Here is a 19,450-nt window from a genome sequence, read left to right as displayed (position 1 = left end):
CCCTCACTCCCTCATCTCTGTCCCTCTCCTCCTGAGTCTCCTCCTCACTGTGCATGCCACTGTCGCCGACACCACCATCACTATCATCAGCCACGGGAGCTGATGAAGGTCCTGCTACTGCCCAAAACATGTCTGTCAATTTGACCCATTTGGCAGCGTCTGCCTGAAGGGCCTGTTTGTTTTTCTCACGCAGCTTGTCTACACCTCCTTTGCGTTTCTTCTCCATGATCTCTATCACTATTCTAGCCTGGCAGATGCACACTGAAACTGCATGCAGCAGAAATCCCAGAGGGTGCTGTTTAAAGATATGATTGGGCCAGTCCAGTGTCAGTTAATAAAACAACCAATGGGCCGCTGAGCTACGTGTTTCATGGGCCGCATCTGTCAGAAAATAAAAACCTAACCTATGTGATATATTTTGACTAAAGTGTTCTGGGCCAGCCCAGTGTCAATTGAAAAAACAACGCGCCGCCGATCTAAGCCTACCACTTATATGGGCCAGTTCATGGGCCGGACAAAAAAAGAAAGTGTCGGCAGTCGGCCCAAAAAGCATGGCGGCCCACCGGGAAAGTGCCCGGTATGCCAGATGGCCAGTCCGCCCTTGGAGATCAGAGAGACTCAACTCTTCTCAGGTGTGCTACTTTTAGTGACTTCCTCAAATTCTGATTGGTCCAGCCTAAGGGAACCAATCCTGCTTTACCTGCTGCACAGGTGGAAAGTAATCAGCGTTCTCACCTGGAGAGAAAACAGAGTGGGGAAGAGAAAGAAAAAACAGAAGGGAAAACACATGACGACAGGCAGTTTTCTACTCTGTCTGGAACGTAACAATGTTTAACAGCTTTAAATCAGTGAGCAGAGGCCTTTTTCTTGATGCCAATGCTCAAGATGAAATAGTGAGGTGTACAGTAGATATATTACTATTTTGTGGCCCATCATTAATGATATATTTTAAACTGAAAATGTAAGACTTTATGTTTCATTTCAATTTAAAAAAAACATATTTACAATATCTTACAGCACAAAGATTTTACAATATCAACAATACAGCATCCACACTAACAAGTGTAACAAGTGTTTACACAGCACTTTAATCATTAATCTTTTGCTTTCTGTTAATTCAAACATTTGACTTACATGCCTTTCCTTTAACTTTTAATATTTTAGACTTTTCACTCTGGCTGTTTTAAGTTATTAAATAAAAGTTATGCATTTAACCCGATCACTGTTCCTCCTGAGGAATCATTTGAGATCTAAAACAAGATAAATGCACCAACAACTTTTCAAGCAGCTGTTATAATTTAGAGGAAATAACAAGCACAAAATATTAGAGAGGGACTTGTATACCTCTGCAGAATCTTTGAGTCTCCTGCATATTATTGACACACAGTCACATATTCATATCGTCATTGTGGCAGTCAGCTGTAAATCCCTTTAAAAATACACAGTATATGCATTATATAAACTACACACTTTTATTGTAAAGAAATAAAATCTCAGAGGAACATCCTTTTTACTTTGCCTTTAGTTTTACAGGCAACTCTTTAAGAACAGGTTATTTACAATGGCGGCCTGAAAAAAGTCAAAAGCCAAATTCGTGGAAGGGAAGGAGGGCGACGAAATAAAATATATTAGACATACAGTTTTAAATGACATAAAATAAAATTTAAAATACAATACAGACAGCAGTCAACACGTATAAAGAGAGAAGTGCACAGGTACATGGGTGAATAAGAAAAGGAGAAACCATACAAATGATTAGCTGGGAAATTATGATGTGGAAAAGCAACTGTATATGTCGATAAACATGGATGAGATGGTGGTTTTAAAAGATGAAATGGAAATGAGTTTTCCCAGCATAAGAATCTATTGCAAAGAATTCCAGTTGTGTGTGACGGGAGATTGAAAAGATGCGAAACTAGAGGCAGAGATGGATTAGTGAATATTTCATTGAATATGAAGTGAGGACCAGGTATTGTATGTGATGGACTTTGGCTGCAGCAGGTGACATCAGTAAGGCGGTGATCTGACCAGAAGGGTCTTGTTAATGAAAGTCAACCAATGAATAAAGGTCTCAAACTTGTTACTTGTTTAAATCAAAAACACTTTTTTTGTCCAAAAGACTATCGTTCTATATAGAGACAACTCTTTTGATGGCTGTATAAGTATCAAGTATGAAAGGACAGTTTGTTTAGTGACATGTTCTGTATGAATTGTGTCCCAGAATACATTATGTTTATGACAGCGTCAGTGTTTCTGCCACAGAAAACATTTGTTGCATTGTAGATATGGAGCTTCAGTGTCCTGAGATATTTCAATGTGATGTGTGGATGTTGATGTTATATATACGGTGAATTTGGTTAGTGTCTGTACATCAGTGGAGCTGACTCTGCTGTTGTTGTGATTTGAATGTTCTGATTGGGCTTCTTCACTGGAACTGTTCTCTTCATTTGAGGAAACTTTCAGGTTGTTGAGGTGGACTGTTTGAACTTTAGGAGGAGGTCTGCTAGAGACATGATTAACACTATAAAGTGTGAGTGTGTGTGTGTGTGTGTGTGTTTGTGTGTGTGTGTGTGTGTGTGTCTTCAGTGAACTGTATCAGTCTCTGCAGTAGCTTCCAGCTGCAGCAGTCAGTTCAGTTTCTGTTCAGTCTGACTGAGGGAGGTTTTTGTACGACGCTTTTTCACTGTGTGAACAGCCACTTACTGTTGAACCAGTGTAAACTCTGACAGTAATAAACTGCTGCATCTTTGCAGCAGTCAGTTCAGTTTCTTTTCGGAGGAAAGAGAAACGAAAAAAAAGGGGAAATCTGACTGAGGGAGGTTTTTGTACGACGCTTTTTCACTGTGTGAACAACCACTGACTGTTGATATAATGAAGACTCTGACAGTAATAAACTGCTGCATCTTCAGCCTCAACTCCACTGATGGTCAGAGTGAAGTCAGAGTTTGATCCACTGCCTGAAAAACGACCTGAAATCCCTGATGCTCGCTCATTAACAAAGTAAATGAGCAGTTTAGGAGCTTCTCCATCTCTCTGTTGGTACCAGCTCAAAAGGTGTTTCCCACTGTTCGAACCCCATCTTGAATCCGTTACAAAAACATCTTGACTGGTCCTACAGCTGATGGAGACGGAGGCTCCCCGAGCAGAGCTCACTGCTCCAGGCTGAGTCACTGTGACCTGACCTCTGGACTCTGAGGATACAGAGACAAAAACATAAAGCAGCATCACGGTTTAGTCGGCTTCATTTCAGAGGGACGGATGTTGATAGAGGAGAGGAGTTTGATTCTCTGGACTTTACCTGTGAAGCAGCAGCAGAGGAGAGTCCAGATGAGGACGGAGATCAGAGTCATGTTTTTGATGAGGAGGATTTCTGGGGCTTCTGTTGTCATGAAGGACAGCTGTCAGTCATCCAGTGTTCAACTCTCAGGACTATAAACTCTCCCAGAGCACTGGAGCATGGTGCTGCTGATGCAAAGTGGCTCTCTATGGAAATGCTCAGACTGACTCCAACAGGGACTTGGATTACTCTGAGGATGCTGTTTCTCTACGGATCAATCACTTTATCAGAGGATTGATTCAGAATGTGTCAGGGAGCATTTTAATGTGGATTTGACTCTAATTGTGGATATATTACTTTCTAAAACTTTTTCTGTCTGGTTTCATTTATTGTTGGAGGGATCAATTTTACTTTCAGACAAATTTAACAATAAATCTATAAAAATGTGATTAATTCTGAACAATTGTGAAAGTGTTTGATACATATAATGTGAAATAGTTAATTCTTATAAAAACAGGAAGTGTGTTTGTTGAGTCTGTTGTGTTCAAAGTCAGAGAGCCGTGTCTCTCTACAGTGAGAGGTTTTTGTACGACGGCTCAATCAGTTTGTATCACTGTGGTTAACGTTTGGTGGAGGAACCAGACTGGATGTTAACTGTAAGTACATTTAACTTCTAAACAAACTCATATTTTAAATTGTTTTAATTTTTAATTTAATGAAAACAACCTTTACTTTAAGACTTGTGCTGATAGTTTAAATTTAATATTATTGCAGCGACCATTACTTTACTGTGATACAGATACAATTCTGTCTGATGAAGAAACTCACTTGATACCTTTAAAATCTTCATTTTGACAGTTTGTTCATTCTTATAACTCATTCTGTTTTTAAATAGTGCAAATCTTTATTGAAAATAATTGACAAAAAATGTCTAATTCTGTGATAAAGTTCTGTTTGAATACTATGGCAGAGAGAAAATCTTAATTGTCCTAAATTTAATAGTTATGAAATTTCAGCTGAAGAAACCTATTACTACCAAACGTCTCTTCAGTGAGTTTTATCTGGAAACATTGTAAGACTTTTACTCAATCTTCCACTCATACTGATGAACTTAATGTCATGTCACCTCACGTTATAACCAATAAATATCATAATACCACAGCTGTCAGGTTAACTACATGTTGTATTAGGAGAACAACTAGTTTGACTTTAATAAAATCATTTTCAGCATTTAAACAGTCTGTGAATAGTGAAGTGTGTGTGTTGTCCCGGCTCAGTAGTGATGCTGGGCGTAAAAGAGATGAACAAACATCATCGTATCTTATGAGTTTTGGGTTGAGATAAAAAATGTGAAGATCAACTTAAAGTCTCACACTGGTGCTGGAATTCATTCCATGTTACACTTGATCACTGATATTTATTAATTCAACTAAAGAAAGAAACTTTATCTTTAGTTCTGAAACCCGTCTGTTGTCATGGTTCAGCAGTGATGCCTGTCTGTTGCCATGGTTACTGAGCTCCGAGAGGGAAGTGAAACGTTTAAAACCAGTTTCATCCAACCTGAAACGACCGACAGAACCTAACATACAGAAATGAATAATAATAATAATGAATTTAATAAGACTGATAAGATTCTTAGGGACCAAAATATAAATTAATAGAATAATGTAAAAAGTATGGTGTAATAAGGAAATGCTTCAAACTACAACTCTTTGGTCAGTTTTGAGTATGAACGAGTTAAGATGATAATATAGGGTGACCCTTTTTAACTATTTATGTTACGTATGTGATGTTGTGTATCTATGTGATGGAAATACACTAATCTAAACTAAACTAAACTAACAGGAAGAAGTTAATTTTCTCTTTGTATGACTTTTTGTTCATATGGCTCTCTCTCTCTCTCTCTCTCTCTCTCTCTCTCTCTCTCTCTCTCTCTCTCTGCAGTGGGTGATGTGCGCCCCACCCTGACGGTGCTGCCCCCCTCCAGTGAAGAGCTGCAGCAGGGGAAGGCCACGCTCATGTGCCTGGCCAACAAGGGCTTCCCCTCAGACTGGAGTCTGGCCTGGAAGGTGGACGGCAGCAGCAGCAGCAGCAGCTGGGAGGAGAGCAGGAGCCCCGGGGTGCTGCAGAAGGACGGCCACTACAGCTGGAGCAGCACCCTGAGGCTCCCTGCAGACCAGTGGAGGAAGGTGGGCTCTGTGACCTGTGAGGCCACCCAGGGCTCCCAGACTCCGCTCTCAGAGACACTGAGGAGAGACCAGTGTTCCCAGTCCTGAGCTGACTCACTGGCAGGGACTCTGCTACTGGTTTTACTCTGACACTGCTCTCACTCTGCTCTCTGCAACTAGCTCTGGCTTTTATTTCACCTGTTTCAACAGACATATTTACCAGCTTGTTGTAATGTTTCAATATTATTTCGGTGTTTCCAGATAATAAAGACGTATTCATCAAATTAAGTTTCTATGTTTATTATTATCAAAGTGTCTTATTACATCTTTTCATAATGGTGTCAGTTACTTTATGAAATCATCAGGACAAACTGATCCAATGAATATGTTTTAATTTCTCCATGGTGACTGTAGAAAGACAGATTAGGATTATATAAAAATGTCTGTATAATAAACTCATGGTTGGAACATTTCAATGATAAATCATCCAATCATCTCTTATTACTAAAGTGTATTACCAGTAAGGACTGTAATAGTGTATTTGCTTAATGTGTATCTAAAGAAAATTCATTATTTTTAAAAATCAAACTTAAAAATTCTAAAACATTTTCTGAATCTGAAATTAAAAGCACAATATTATCAGCGTAGAGAGAAATAAAATGAGTATGATATGCAGTTCAAATTCTGGAAATATTTACATTCTGTTTCTGCTGAAGAAACAGACAAATAGAGAGACAACAACAGTAAGTTTTAAGAAGCTATTTAAAAGATACTAATGATGTGGCGTGTCTAATTTCAGTAGACAGTGTTCTAGAGTCTTGGGGTTCTAACAGCAAAGGACCGGTCGCCTTTGGTCACAAGCCTGGATCTTGGAATAACCGAATGAGCTGCATCCACTGATCTAAGGGAGCGCCCAGCAGAGCCGACCCGCCCTATATGCTCACTACGCAAGCTGCGTAGGGCCCCGCATATGACCCGAGGCCCCGCCTCCCCCTCGTGTCATAGCAATTGATGTCAGCAAAGTAAAGTTATGTTTATGTGCATTTCCATTGTGTTTTTTTCAGTCTTGCTAACCTAGCTGGGCAGGCAGGCAGTGCATCTCTTGGTCTGTGTCTAGCTGCTAATGCCAGTCACTTCCAGGGCTGTGTTTTTTTTGTGCCTGACAAAAGTGAGAGTAAAATACAATTATTTATTACGTTTGATAAACGACAAAGTGCAACGGTGTTTGTTTACTGCAGCTCGGAAATGATAACCGCGTCGGGTGTGTTATCATGCGTTAGGCGCATGCACAAAATGAAACGCGCATTTTTCAAGCAGAAATATATGTGAAGACCAGACAGACTGTAGGCTACAATATATGGGCGTGAATGATGGCACTCCTCATCAAAGTACACATTATACATACTTTTAAGACACTGAGTATCTAGTCTCAGACAATGTGTAGTTAAAAACTCTAAACAACTGCACTAATTATGTAAGATGGAAAGCAATGTATTGACAATTTGACATTGATTTATAGGCTATATTGAATTTAAAATGTTGATTAGCTGGACATACTGGTCAATATGGATGCACATCCCTCAGTAAATAATAACCCATATTGCCTATACTGATGCCAAAAATGCCCAGGCTGTAGAGAGAACCAAAGTTAATCCCAAAAGCCAAAGTTCAGGGTTATAATTTATTATTTTCTTATTTATGTTTATGTTAATATTCACTTATTTAATAATATTCACTTTTTATCTTAATATTATAGAAAATACTCTATTCAATAAATATTGTTTGTCTGAACCTCATTCTGTTCTATATTGTTGTACTTATTCTTTGACTGTTTTGTTAAAAGGAGGGAGGATTGGATTGGGAGCACTGAAGTGTCAGGTGTGACTGTGTGGCAATGGCAAATGGTTTACATCGCTCACAGCATCACGGGTCAGGTAGAGGGCCCCTTAGCAGAATTTTGCTTAGGGCCCCAGGGAGGTCAGGATCGGCACTGGCGCCCAGGCACATAGGGGGGGGGTCAATAAGTCCTCAATGTATTTACGAGCAAGGCCATTCAATACTTTAAAAGTGATAATTAAAATTTTAAAATCAATATGGAACATGACGGGCAGCCAATGTAGGTTGGCTAATACGGGAGTAATGTGTTCGCATTTCTTAGTGCCTGCAGACTTGCTGTGCTGCAGCATTCTGCACCAGTTGGAGTCGGTGAAGAGACTCTGGCTGATACCAAAGAACTGAAATCATACTTCAACAGAGGTGAGCTTTAAATGTGCAGCAGAATGTTTCAAACCCTGTTTTAATTAAAGAATTTAAAGTCTAACTTCTAGTTAGATAAAGTATGTTTGGTGTTAAAATGTTCAAAGTCAATTATTATTAGATATATTTTAGTTTAGTCAAGCTTTGATTGTTCCAGTGCAGCTGTTGAGTCAGATCAGATCCTCTCAGGCTGAGGGAGGTTTTTCTACGGCGCTTTTGTACGACGCAAAAAGGCAGAGGAGAGTGAGGACCAGGTATTGTATGTGATGGACTTTGGCTGCAGCAGGTGACATCAGTAAGGTGGTGATCTGACCAGAAGGGTCTTGTTAATGAAAGTCAACCAATGAATAAAGGCCTCAAACGTATTAGTTGTTTGAATCAAAACACTATCTCTCTATAGAGAGACAACTCTCATAAATATTTTTTTCAGTGACATGTACTGTATGAATTGTGTCCCAGAATACATTATGTTTATGACACAGAAAACATTGGTAATATTGCAGATATGGAGATTCAGTGTCCTGAGATATGTCAATGTGATGTGTGAACGTTGATGTTATATATACAGTGAATATGGATTGTGTCTGTACATCAGTGGAGCTGACTCTGCTGTGTCTGTAATTATCTGCTGTCTACTAAAGGGGAAACTGTGTGCTGAGGACTGCAACCCCTCACGGCAGTTCGTGTAAATGTCACGTTATTTTTAATCTATTGATACATGTTCACGGGCACGTTTTTCTCGTTTTTTACGTGTCATGTTATTTTTTTCGGGGAAAGGTTTCCAGGAGATGGCCGGGAGACGGCCGAAAATGACGCTCCATATGTTGCGAGGCGGCTGCGAGGCGGCCCGCTGGGGATGCGCCACAATAACGGGATGGTGGAGGTTGGGTTTAGGAGAAACCCTACGGTGAAAGGGCGCCTCACACGGCGGGACACGGCCGCGGGGGACGGGGGACGCGCCACAATAACGGGATGGGTTTAGGAAAAACCCTACGGGAAAGAAAACGCCACACGAGGGACAAAACGCCACACGAGGGACAAAACGCCACACGCGGGATGCGATCCCCGGGAAACAAAGCGCCACACACTGGACGCGATCCCCGCTCCCATTGAAATACATTACTTCAGATTGTTGTGCTGCTACCACGTAAAAAAACAAGAAAAACGTGCCCGTGAACTCGTAACAATAGATTAAAAATAACGTGACAATTACACAAACTGCCTTGGAGGACTAGACCCTGAAGAAGGCTGTTTGTTCCGCTACGTGTGGGTTAATACCCAGCTCGGTTTTAATGTACTAACAATTTCAATAATTTCCATCTAAGTGAAGGCTTTTTAACTTTTCTAAGAAGAGGCCTTTGATCTTTCTTCTTTCACTGTTGAGTTGGACTGTTTGAACTTTCCTAAAAAGAAATCTGTGCTTGTTAAGGAGAAAGGGCAGGATCTTTATATTTCATTCAGGTTACTTTAGGGGAATTTTAATGGTTGTTTGTTTGTTACTTCAGCTCATGCTGTCAGACTATGACCACAAATATTTAGCTTGTGGAAAATATTTTGTACAAAATAGGTTGTTGAGGTTTAACCATTGAACTTTTGGAGGAAATCTGGTAGAGACACAATGAAAGCTGTGTGTGTGTGTGTGTGTGTGTGTGTCTTCAGTGAACTGTATCAGTCTCTGCAGTAGCTTCCAGCTGCAGCAGTCAGTTCAGTTTCTGTTCAGTCTGACTGAGGGAGGTTTTTGTACGACGCTTTTTCACTGTGTGAACACATTCTGAATGTTGATTTCATGATAACTCTGACAGTAATAAACTGCTGCATCTTCAGCCTCAACTCCACTGATGGTCAGAGTGAAGTCAGAGTTTGATCCACTGCCTGAAAAACGATCTGGAATCCCTGATTCTCTACGATTTACCCAGTAAATGAGGAGTTTTGGAGCTTCTCTTTCTTTCTGTTGGTACCAGGCTAATATGTAGTCAGAACCATCATAATGCACAGCAGGATTAACATTACAGCTGATGGAGACGGAGGCTCCCCGAGCAGAGCTCACTGCTCCAGGCTGAGTCACTGTGACCTGACCTCTGGACTCTGAGGATACAGAGACAAAAACATAAAGCAGCATCACGGTTTAGTCGGCTTCATTTCAGAGGGACGGATGTTGATAGAGGAGAGGAGTTTGATTCTCTGGACTTTACCTGTGAAGCAGCAGCAGAGGAGAGTCCAGATGAGGACGGAGATCAGAGTCATGTTTTTGATGAGGAGGATTTCTGGGGCTTCTGTTGTCATGAAGGACAGCTGTCAGTCATCCAGTGTTCAACTCTCAGGACTATAAACTCTCCCAGAGCACTGGAGCATGGTGCTGCTGATGCAAAGTGGCTCTCTATGGAAATGCTCAGACTGACTCCAACAGGGACTTGGATTACTCTGAGGATGCTGTTTCTCTACGGATCAATCACTTTATCAGAGGATTGATTCAGAATGTGTCAGGAAGCATTTTAATGTGGATTTGACTCTAATTGTGGATATATTACTTTTTAAAACGTTTTCTGTCTGGTTTCATTTATTGTTGGAGGGATCAATTTTACTTTCAGACAAATTTAACAATAAATCTATAAATATGTGATTAATTCTGAACAATTGTGAAAGTGTTTGATACATATAATGTGAAATAGTTAATTCTTATAAAAACAGGAAGTGTGTTTGTTGAGTTTGTTGTGTTCAAAGTCAGAGAGCCGTGTCTCTCTACAGTGAGAGGTTTTTGTACGACGGCTCAATCAGTTTGTATCACTGTGGTACACGTTTGGTGGAGGAACCAGACTGGATGTTAACTGTAAGTACATTTAACTTCTAAACAAAGTCATATTTTAAATTGTTTTAATTTTTAATTTAATGAAAACAAGCTTTACTTTAAGACTTGTGCTGATAGTTGAAATTTAATATTATTGCAGCGACCATTACTTTACTGTGATACAGATACAATTCTGTCTGATGAAGAAACTCACTTGATACCTTTAAAATCTTCATTTTGACAGTTTGTTCATTCTTATAACTCATTCTGTTTTTAAATAGTACAAATCTTTATTGAAAATAATTTTGACAAAAAATGTCTAATTCTGTGATAAAGTTCTGTTTGAACACTATGGCAGAGAGAAAATCTTAATTGTCCTAAATTTAATAGTTATGAAATTTCAGCTGAAGAAACCTATTACTACCAAACGTCTCTTCAGTGAGTTTTATCTGGAAACATTGGAAGACTTTTACTCAATCTTCCACTCATACTGATGAACTTAATGTCATGTCACCTCACGTTATAACCAATAAATATCATAATACCACAGCTGTCAGGTTAACTACATGTTGTATTAGGAGAACAACTAGTTTGACTTTAATAAAATCATTTTCAGCATTTAAACAGTCTGTGAATAGTGAAGTGTGTGTGTTGTCCCGGCTCAGTAGTGATGCTGGGCGTAAAAGAGATGAACAAACATCATCGTATCTTATGAGTTTTGGGTTGAGATAAAAAATGTGAAGATCAACTTAAAGTCTCACACTGGTGCTGGAATTCATTCCATGTTACACTTGATCACTGATATTTATTAATTCAACTAAAGAAAGAAACTTTATCTTTAGTTCTGAAACCCGTCTGTTGTCATGGTTCAGCAGTGATGCCTGTCTGTTGCCATGGTTACTGAGCTCAGAGAGGGAAGTGAAACGTTTAAAACCAGTTTCATCCAACCTGAAACGACCGACAGAACCTGACATACAGAAATGAATAATAATAATGAATTTAATAAGACTGATAAGATTCTTAGGGACCAAAATATAAATTATATAGAATAATGTAAAAAGTATGGTGTAATAAGGAAATGCTTCAAACTACAACTCTTTGGTCAGTTTTGAGTATGAACGAGTTAAGATGATAATATAGGGTGACCCTTTTTAACTATTTATGTTACATATGTGATGTTGTGTATCTATGTGATGGAAATAAACTAATCTAAACTAAACTAAACCAGCCAACAGGAAGGAGGTAATTTTATCTTTGTATGAAATTTATTTTCATATTGATCGATCTCTCTCTCTCTCTCTCTCTCTCTCTCTCTCTCTCTCTCTCTCTCTCTCTGCAGTGGGTGATGTGCGCCCCACCCTGACGGTGCTGCCCCCCTCCAGAGAAGAGCTGGACCAGGGGAAGGCCACGCTCATGTGCCTGGCCAACAAGGGCTTCCCCTCAGACTGGAGTCTGGCCTGGAAGGTGGACGGCAGCAGCAGCAGCAGCAGCTGGGAGGAGAGCAGGAGCCCCGGGGTGCTGCAGAAGGACGGCCACTACAGCTGGAGCAGCACCCTGAGGCTCCCTGCAGACCAGTGGGGGAAGGTGGGCTCTGTGACCTGTGAGGCCACCCAGGGCTCCCAGACTCCACTCTCAGAGACACTGAGGAGAGACCAGTGTTCCCAGTCCTGAGCTGACTCACTGGCAGGGACTCTGCTACTGGTTTTACTCTGACACTGCTCTCACTCTGCTCTCTGCAACTAGCTCTGGCTTTTATTTCACCTGTTTCAACAGACATATTTACCAGCTTGTTGCAATGTTTCAATATTATTTCAGTGTTTCCAGATAATAAAGACATATTCATAAAATCACTTGTTTTCATGTTCATTATTATCAAAGTGTCTTATTACATCTTTTCTTAATGGTGTCACTGACTTTATGAAATCCTGAAGACAAACTGATCCAACAAACATCTTTTAATGTCTCCATGGTGACTGTAGAAAGACAGTATAGGATTATATAAAACAATGTCTATAATGATAAACCTTTGGAACAAAACTCATGGTCAGAACATTTCAATGATAAATCATCCAATCATCTCTCATGACTGAAGTGTGTTTATAGTAAGGACTGTAATATGTTATTAGCTTTAAGTGTCTCTAAAGAACATTCATTATTATTTAAACAAACTACAAAAAGTCTGATAAATATTTTCTAAATCTGAAATTAAAAGCACGACATCATCAGCATAGAGAGAAATAAAATGAGTGTGATCTGCAGTTCAATCTCTGGAAATATTTACATTACAATTAAAGAGGAGACAAAAGAAAATAACAACAAATGACTAAAATATGTTATAGACATGCTTACTAATTTTATAACAAAATAAATCACATTTCGTAATTTATTTCAACAATGAGTATGTTTGAGTTTCAATGAAAAGTGATAAGATATAAAATAAATAAATAATTACAGTTTTAGTATTCATGTGCTATACTTTGTGGATTAAACTTATCAAAGAATGTAAATCATATTTCAACAGAGGTCAGCTTTGATGTGCAGCTGATTGTTTCAAACCCTGTTTTATTTAAATACTTTACAGTCTAACTTCTAGTTATATAAAGTATATTTAGTGTTAAAATGCTTAAAGTCAATTATTATTAAATATATTTTAGTTTAGTCAAGCTTCTGTTGTTTTAGTTTCAGTGCAGCTGTTGAGTCAGATCAGTTCCTCTCCAGCTGAGGGAGGTTTTTGTACGACGTTGTATCACTGTGTGAGTGGGTAGCTTTGAGCCTGCCGACAGTAGTAAACTCCTGAATCTTCAGCCTCGACTCCTCTGATGGTCAGAGTGAAGTCAGTCCCAGAACCACTTCCAGTAAAACGATCTGAAACTCCAGACTGACGGGTTGTAGCTGAATAAATCAGGAGTTTAGGAGATTCTCCAGATTTCTGAAGGTGCCAGTGGAGATTGCTATAAACAGTTGAACTGGTTTTACATCTGATGGAGACAGTCTGTCCTGGAACAACAGACTGAGATCCAGGAGACTGAGTCAGGATGATTTGTCCTGATGAACCTGAAAACATGAAAAAGATGCAGAAGTGTTATTGAGACAAATCCAGCTTAGAGAAAGATGATCAACATCCAAACAGAAGAGTGACATTTCTTTAACATGGAGAATAGATGAAGAAGGTAAATGCTGCTTGTTCCAGTGTTTCTCCATCATAGCAGAACATCATTGTGGTGAACCTGGATACATCCTGAAGCAAAGTTTTCAGAAGAGAGTCTCACCCTGAACAAGGAGCCCCAGGGTGGCCAGCAGTAGAGTCAGTGACATCATCATTGTGCTGCCTGCGTGCCAGTGTCTCTGAAAGGCCTGGACAGCCACTGATCAACACTGGCCTCTTAACGGCTGGGAGCAGAGAGGCAGGACACATATGCAAACACACAGAGTCAGTGAACTGTAGCTGTCCTCAACATGTCACGCTGTTTCCTCCTCACTGCTGCCACTGATCACTTACAAAGACTCTACTGGAATCAAGAAATAAATTAACTCTATCAGCTGTTTTCACGTTATGTTGGTTCTTGGTGTTGATGTATTGGGTTTCACCCGCATTAACTGACATGAAGCTGATACCTCAGATTTCTATGTTGTATATTGTAAGTAATATGCTGATGTAATTGATAGTGGAGCTTGTCTTGGGATTCACACCCGTTTTGAATCAGGTGGTGTTTATATCAGGACGACATGATGACATAATGTCCAAACATCATAGCTGTACTCACACATGTTTGTTACATCCTCTTCCATGGTACTGGGGACAATACAAGACAGTTGAAAATGAGTGAGAGTCGTTGTAGAAGTGAAAATATAAAAAAGTGTTTATTTTTAACATACACCGGCCACTAAACAGCAACTGATAGAAAAGCAACTGCATTTGCCGGTGAACAAGGATGAGATGGTGGTTTTAAAAGATGAAATAGAAATGAGTTTGTCCAGTTTAAGAATCTTTTGCAGAGCATTCCAGTGGTGAGAGGCAGCAGATTTAAAAGATACGAGACCAGAGGCAGAGTTAGATTAGTGAATGCTTCATTGAATATGAAGTGAGGACCAGGTATTAGATGTGATGGACTTTGGCTGCAGCAGGTGACATCAGTAAGGTGGTGATCTGACCAGAAGGGTCTTGTTAATGAAAGTGAACAAATGAATAAAGGCCTCAAACTTCTTAGTTGTTTAAATCAAAACACTTTCTTTTGTTCAAAAGACTATCATTCTATATAGAGACAACTTTTTTAATGGGTGTATAAGTATCAAGTATGAAAGGACAGTTTGTTTCTCTGCATGTAAACGCCCGGAAATCCCCCTAATTTTTGGCAGTTATCGACAATTTACAGCCTGTGAACATCGCGTTCGTCTGTGCCACATATTGTCGGAAACGAACCATGACGTATGTGGAGAGCTCCCGCGGAGGAGCGAAAGGCTCTAATTAGTATATGAATAGCAGCGACACCGCACCTGGCCAGAGAATGTCTGTCCTGGCTTGTATTTCCTCACTCAGTATTGGATGAAACCACTACTTTTAAACAAGAAAAGTCATTCCTGATTGGTTGTTAGGTCTGTCATGGGTTAGGCTATTGGTCACCCTGGGCCATTATTATTATAATAATAATAAAATTATATATGTATATATATATATATATATATTTCATATATGCTATGTTGTATATTCATGTCATTGTTATCCTAAGGAAAATTATTTGCCAGGAACGTGCTGTTTATTCAAAGATAGACTGTCTGCCTGCCGCGGCCGCCTCGGAGCTGTAGGTAACTGGCGGCATTCGGTCTGAATTCAGTCCATTTTGCAGACGTCTGTGGTGCGTTGCCCTGTATTTCGGATCATCAGGTCTATGGTGGCGCACTTCCAAATGTCCACCTCACCCGCAGCCAGCACACTCTGTCTTGCTTCCAGCAGCTGTAAAATCAATCAATCAATAAAGACAATCAGTACTGCGCGATGCACTGCTTACGGACACAACACATCTATGAATGCACCTAAAAAATGGCGTCATTATCAGCGTCATGTAAATTTGGACTTGTAGACAAGCACCCGAGCAAATACAGGTCACGGCCTCATTGCGAGGCGAGGTTAGTCTGTAAAAAAATGTACGGTTAAGATCGGTATCTATTGACGTACCTATGTCCTTATACAGCAGAATGAATGAAATTCAGTCAATGAAAGCATATTCTCTAAATCTTACCCTTGCTGCGGTTCGTAGCGCCTGCTACGATGTAGTTAGCTAGCAGGCTAGGCAACAACGTTAGGTGCACTTCGTGGCTTTAAGAGCCGACAACACAAACATATTTAAAGAGATTTTAAGAGAACTTACCCGAATGAAAATGCAGAAAACACAATCTCAACGCCTGGGAGATGCGGTCGAAATTAATGTCCTTTCTTCTCCGATGTCTCATTATCACATCGGACATATGCTCTCCTTCGTGCTTTTTCCATGTAGGGATACGAAAAAACTGTAACACCTGGTTCCTACGCTTTCCACGAAAATCGTGTGTGGAACTGAAGCAGTTTTTTACACAGCAGTGTGTTCCAGGCATTCTAAAATAGTGAATTATCTAGAATCTAGAATAGTGAAAAACAGAAATGCAACGAAGACCTCTGCAACCAACACAAACAATGAACATGAGCAGTTCAAAATGGCGGAAGGGGGATCTCTGGGGGCGGGGCGCTGTGCCGTGACGACTTCTCCTCATTCTCAATACGAAGCCTGATCTATTTTAAGAGATTTTCTTAAAATGAAGTTAATACCTTTTAGAAAAATGTCACCTGGGGTTAAAACTCCCCCTGCTGCTACCCTGATTTGCATTTGTATAGCTCACATCATTTTCATTTACATGTTAAAGCCTCCTCTAGAATTAGAGGGAGGGGGGGGGGGGGGCATGGGGGGACAACTGCCAAGCAAGGCCCACGTCAATTTCCGACAATTCACGGCAGTTTTCGGTGATGCTTGTAAATTGCCGTGTACAGTCGTAAACCTGAAGTTCCACAACAATCTAAAGTGCCGCTTACTGAGGAAAATCCCACTTTTCATGCAGTGTTTAGTGACATGTTTTGTATGAATTGTGTCCCAGATTACATTATGTTTATGACAGTGTCAGTGTTTCTGCCGCAGAAAACATTTGTTGTTTTAAAGATATGGAGCTTCAGTGTCCTGAGATATTTCAATGTGATGTGTGGATGTTGATGTTATATATACGGTGAATTTGGTTAGTGTCTGTACATCAGTGGAGCTGACTCTGCTGTTGTTGTGATTTGAATGTTCTGATTGGGCTTCTTCACTGGAACTGTTCTCTTCATTTGAGGTGAAGAGTGTACAAAAGCATTGTATTTATTTTATATGGGGACACATTTTCAAAATAAGTCATTATGTTTTAAGGTATTTTTGTGGCTTGTCAATTTAGTCAGCTTTTTCATTTAATCAAGAGAAACACTGAAAAGAAGGACAATGGTACAGTCTCCATGCTACACTAATGATAGTATTAAGGCTTTCCTCTGTGTACATGTCCTCTACGAGTATAATTGGAACTGTTCTCTTCATTTGAGGAAACTTTCAGGTTGTTGAGGTGGACTGTTTGATCTTTAGAAGGAAATCTGGTAGAGACATGAGGAACACTATAAAGTGTGTGTGTGTGTGTGTGTGTGTCTTCAGTGAACTGTATCAGTCTCTGCAGTAGCTTCCAGCTGCAGGAGGTTTTTGTACGACGCTTTTTCACTGTGTTAACACACGCTGACTGTTGATATAATGACGACTCTGACAGTAATAAACTGCTGCATCTTCAGCCTCAACTCCACTGATGGTCAGAGTGAAGTCAGTCCCTGATCCACTGCCTGAAAAACGATCTGGAATCCCTGATGCTCGTTCATCAGCTCTGGTAATTAGTAGTTTAGGAGTATCCCCATCTCTCTGTTGATACCAGTACAAAAGATCTTTTCCACTTGATGACCCAACAGTAACTTTTGGGCTGACCCTACAGCTGATGGAGACGGAGGCTCCCCGAGCAGAGCTCACTGCTCCAGGCTGAGTCACTGTGACCTGACCTCTGGACTCTGAGGATACAGAGACAAAAACATAAAGCAGCATCACGGTTTAGTCGGCTTCATTTCAGAGGGACGGATGTTGATAGAGGAGAGGAGTTTGATTCTCTGGACTTTACCTGTGAAGCAGCAGCAGAGGACAGTCCAGATGAGGACGGAGATCAGAGTCATGTTTTTGATGAGGAGGATTTCTGGGGCTTCTGTTGTCATGAAGGACAGCTGTCAGTCATCCAGTGTTCAACTCTCAGGACTATAAACTCTCCCAGAGCACTGGAGCATGGTGCTGCTGATGCAAAGTGGCTCTCTATGGAAATGCTCAGACTCCAACAGGGACTTGGATTACTCTGAGGATGCTGTTTCTCTACGGATCAATCACTTTATCAGAGGATTGATTCAGAATGTGTCAGGAAGCATTTTAATGTGGATTTGGTTTGAGTTTGATGGACAAACTTCTGTCCAGAATTTTTTGTGCACTCCAACTATTTCACTTCCACACAAACAACATCTGTGTGGTATACATTTGAACAAATCCTTTTTTTATTCATTATAATCTTCAATAAAAAATAGTTTGATAATTATTTACAATTGGCTAGATGCATTATAGTTTTTCATTAATTTAATTATTTTTACTGAAAGAGAAATTAATGTTGCTTGTAGATGTGTACTGAACTAAAAGAGAGCCAGTTTTAACGTTTTATCTTTAGTACTGAAACCCATCTGTTGTCATGGTTCAGCAGTGATGCCTGTCTGTTGTCACGGTTACTGAGGTCAGAGAGGGAGGTGAAATGTTTAGAATAAGACAAATATCAACCAATCTGAGGACGATCAGAAGAGTAAGTAGCCTTCTCTGCTGCAACCAACACATGAATATTTTAATAAAACTACAAAAATTTAAAACATATTTTCTAAATCTGAAATAAAAAGCATGGTATCATCAGCGTAGAGAGAAATGAAATGAGTATGATCTGCAGTTTAAACTCTGGAAATATTTACATTCTGTTTGTGCTTATGAGCCACAAAGAAAAATAAAGAGAAGACAAAAGGAAATAATGAAAATGTTACTGATTTACACACTCCATAAATCATTTTAGGTTTCAATCATAAAATAAATTTGTTCGCTGGAATACAAAACACACAAAATGACTAAATTATGTAATAGACATGATTAGTAATTTTTCAACATGAATTTTGTAATTTATTTCAACAGTGAAACATTCCCTTTAAAAGCAGGCGTGCCTGTTCCATGGCTGATTGCTATTATAATCGTGGATTTTCCAGGCGCACCCCTGGAGAGGTTCACAGCCGTGGAGACCGACGTTCTCGTCAGGGCTGCAGCGGGAGCTGTCCGGGATGCGGCAAAGCTGCAAAATGCCCGTCTTCACCGGGTGGCGATGTTGCTGCGGCCTCTCGGGTGTATCTCCTCAAGTCTGGAGAGGATTGCTGCAGCCATGGAGCGTGGGCCTCCAAACGCACCACCTGCTCCTGTTGTAACCAGTCCTCCTCCTGTTGTGCCCCTTCCTCCTCCTGTTGTAACCGATCCTCCTCCTGTTGTGTCCCTTCCTCCTCCTGTTGTAACCGATCCTCCTCCTGTTGTGCCCCTTCCTCCTCCTGTTGTAACCAATCCTCCTCCTGTTGTGCCCCTTCCTCCTCCTGCTGTAACCAGTCCTCCTCCTGTTGTGCCCCTTCCTCCTCCTGCTGTAACCAATCCTCCTCCTGTTGTGCACCTTCCTCCTCCCCTCGCTTCATCTCCGTCCACTCACTCCACCAGGAGCACATTGCCACTCCCGGACCCTCAAGTGTCCAATCCCGCCGTGGCGCACGTTGCATGCCTATCAGAGGAGGGACAAAGAATTAGTTCTTCTGTTTAAATCTTTTCA

General features: G+C 40.3%; 6 gene segments (V, D, J or C); 2 read left to right on the top strand and 4 right to left on the bottom strand.

Moving 5' to 3' along the window:
- Positions 1-2,827: 2,827 nt before the first annotated feature.
- On the bottom strand, positions 2,828-3,382 carry LOC118493420. The segment is given in 2 exon segments: positions 2,828-3,191; positions 3,299-3,382. Coding segments are annotated over 2 exon segments (405 nt in total).
- A 428-nt stretch (positions 3,383-3,810) lies between these two features.
- On the top strand, positions 3,811-5,652 carry LOC116064132. The segment is given in 2 exon segments: positions 3,811-3,933; positions 5,222-5,652. A coding segment is annotated over 1 exon segment (258 nt).
- A 3,770-nt stretch (positions 5,653-9,422) lies between these two features.
- On the bottom strand, positions 9,423-9,946 carry LOC118493422. The segment is given in 2 exon segments: positions 9,423-9,786; positions 9,894-9,946. Coding segments are annotated over 2 exon segments (384 nt in total).
- Positions 9,947-10,016: 70 nt separating this feature from the next.
- On the top strand, positions 10,017-12,336 carry LOC116064155. The segment is given in 2 exon segments: positions 10,017-10,528; positions 11,826-12,336. A coding segment is annotated over 1 exon segment (258 nt).
- Positions 12,337-13,119: 783 nt separating this feature from the next.
- LOC116064145 lies at positions 13,120-13,903 on the bottom strand. The segment is given in 2 exon segments: positions 13,120-13,540; positions 13,756-13,903. Coding segments are annotated over 2 exon segments (360 nt in total).
- A 1,365-nt stretch (positions 13,904-15,268) lies between these two features.
- LOC118493421 lies at positions 15,269-17,744 on the bottom strand. The segment is given in 3 exon segments: positions 15,269-15,398; positions 17,261-17,585; positions 17,693-17,744. Coding segments are annotated over 3 exon segments (405 nt in total).
- Between the last annotated feature and the right edge of the window lie 1,706 nt (positions 17,745-19,450).

Source organism: Sander lucioperca, chromosome 16 (assembly GCF_008315115.2).
Source record: "Sander lucioperca isolate FBNREF2018 chromosome 16, SLUC_FBN_1.2, whole genome shotgun sequence".
NCBI lineage: Eukaryota > Metazoa > Chordata > Actinopteri > Perciformes > Percidae > Sander > Sander lucioperca.
Note: the sequence above shows the minus strand (reverse complement) of the source record. Positions and strands in the feature narration are given on the sequence as shown.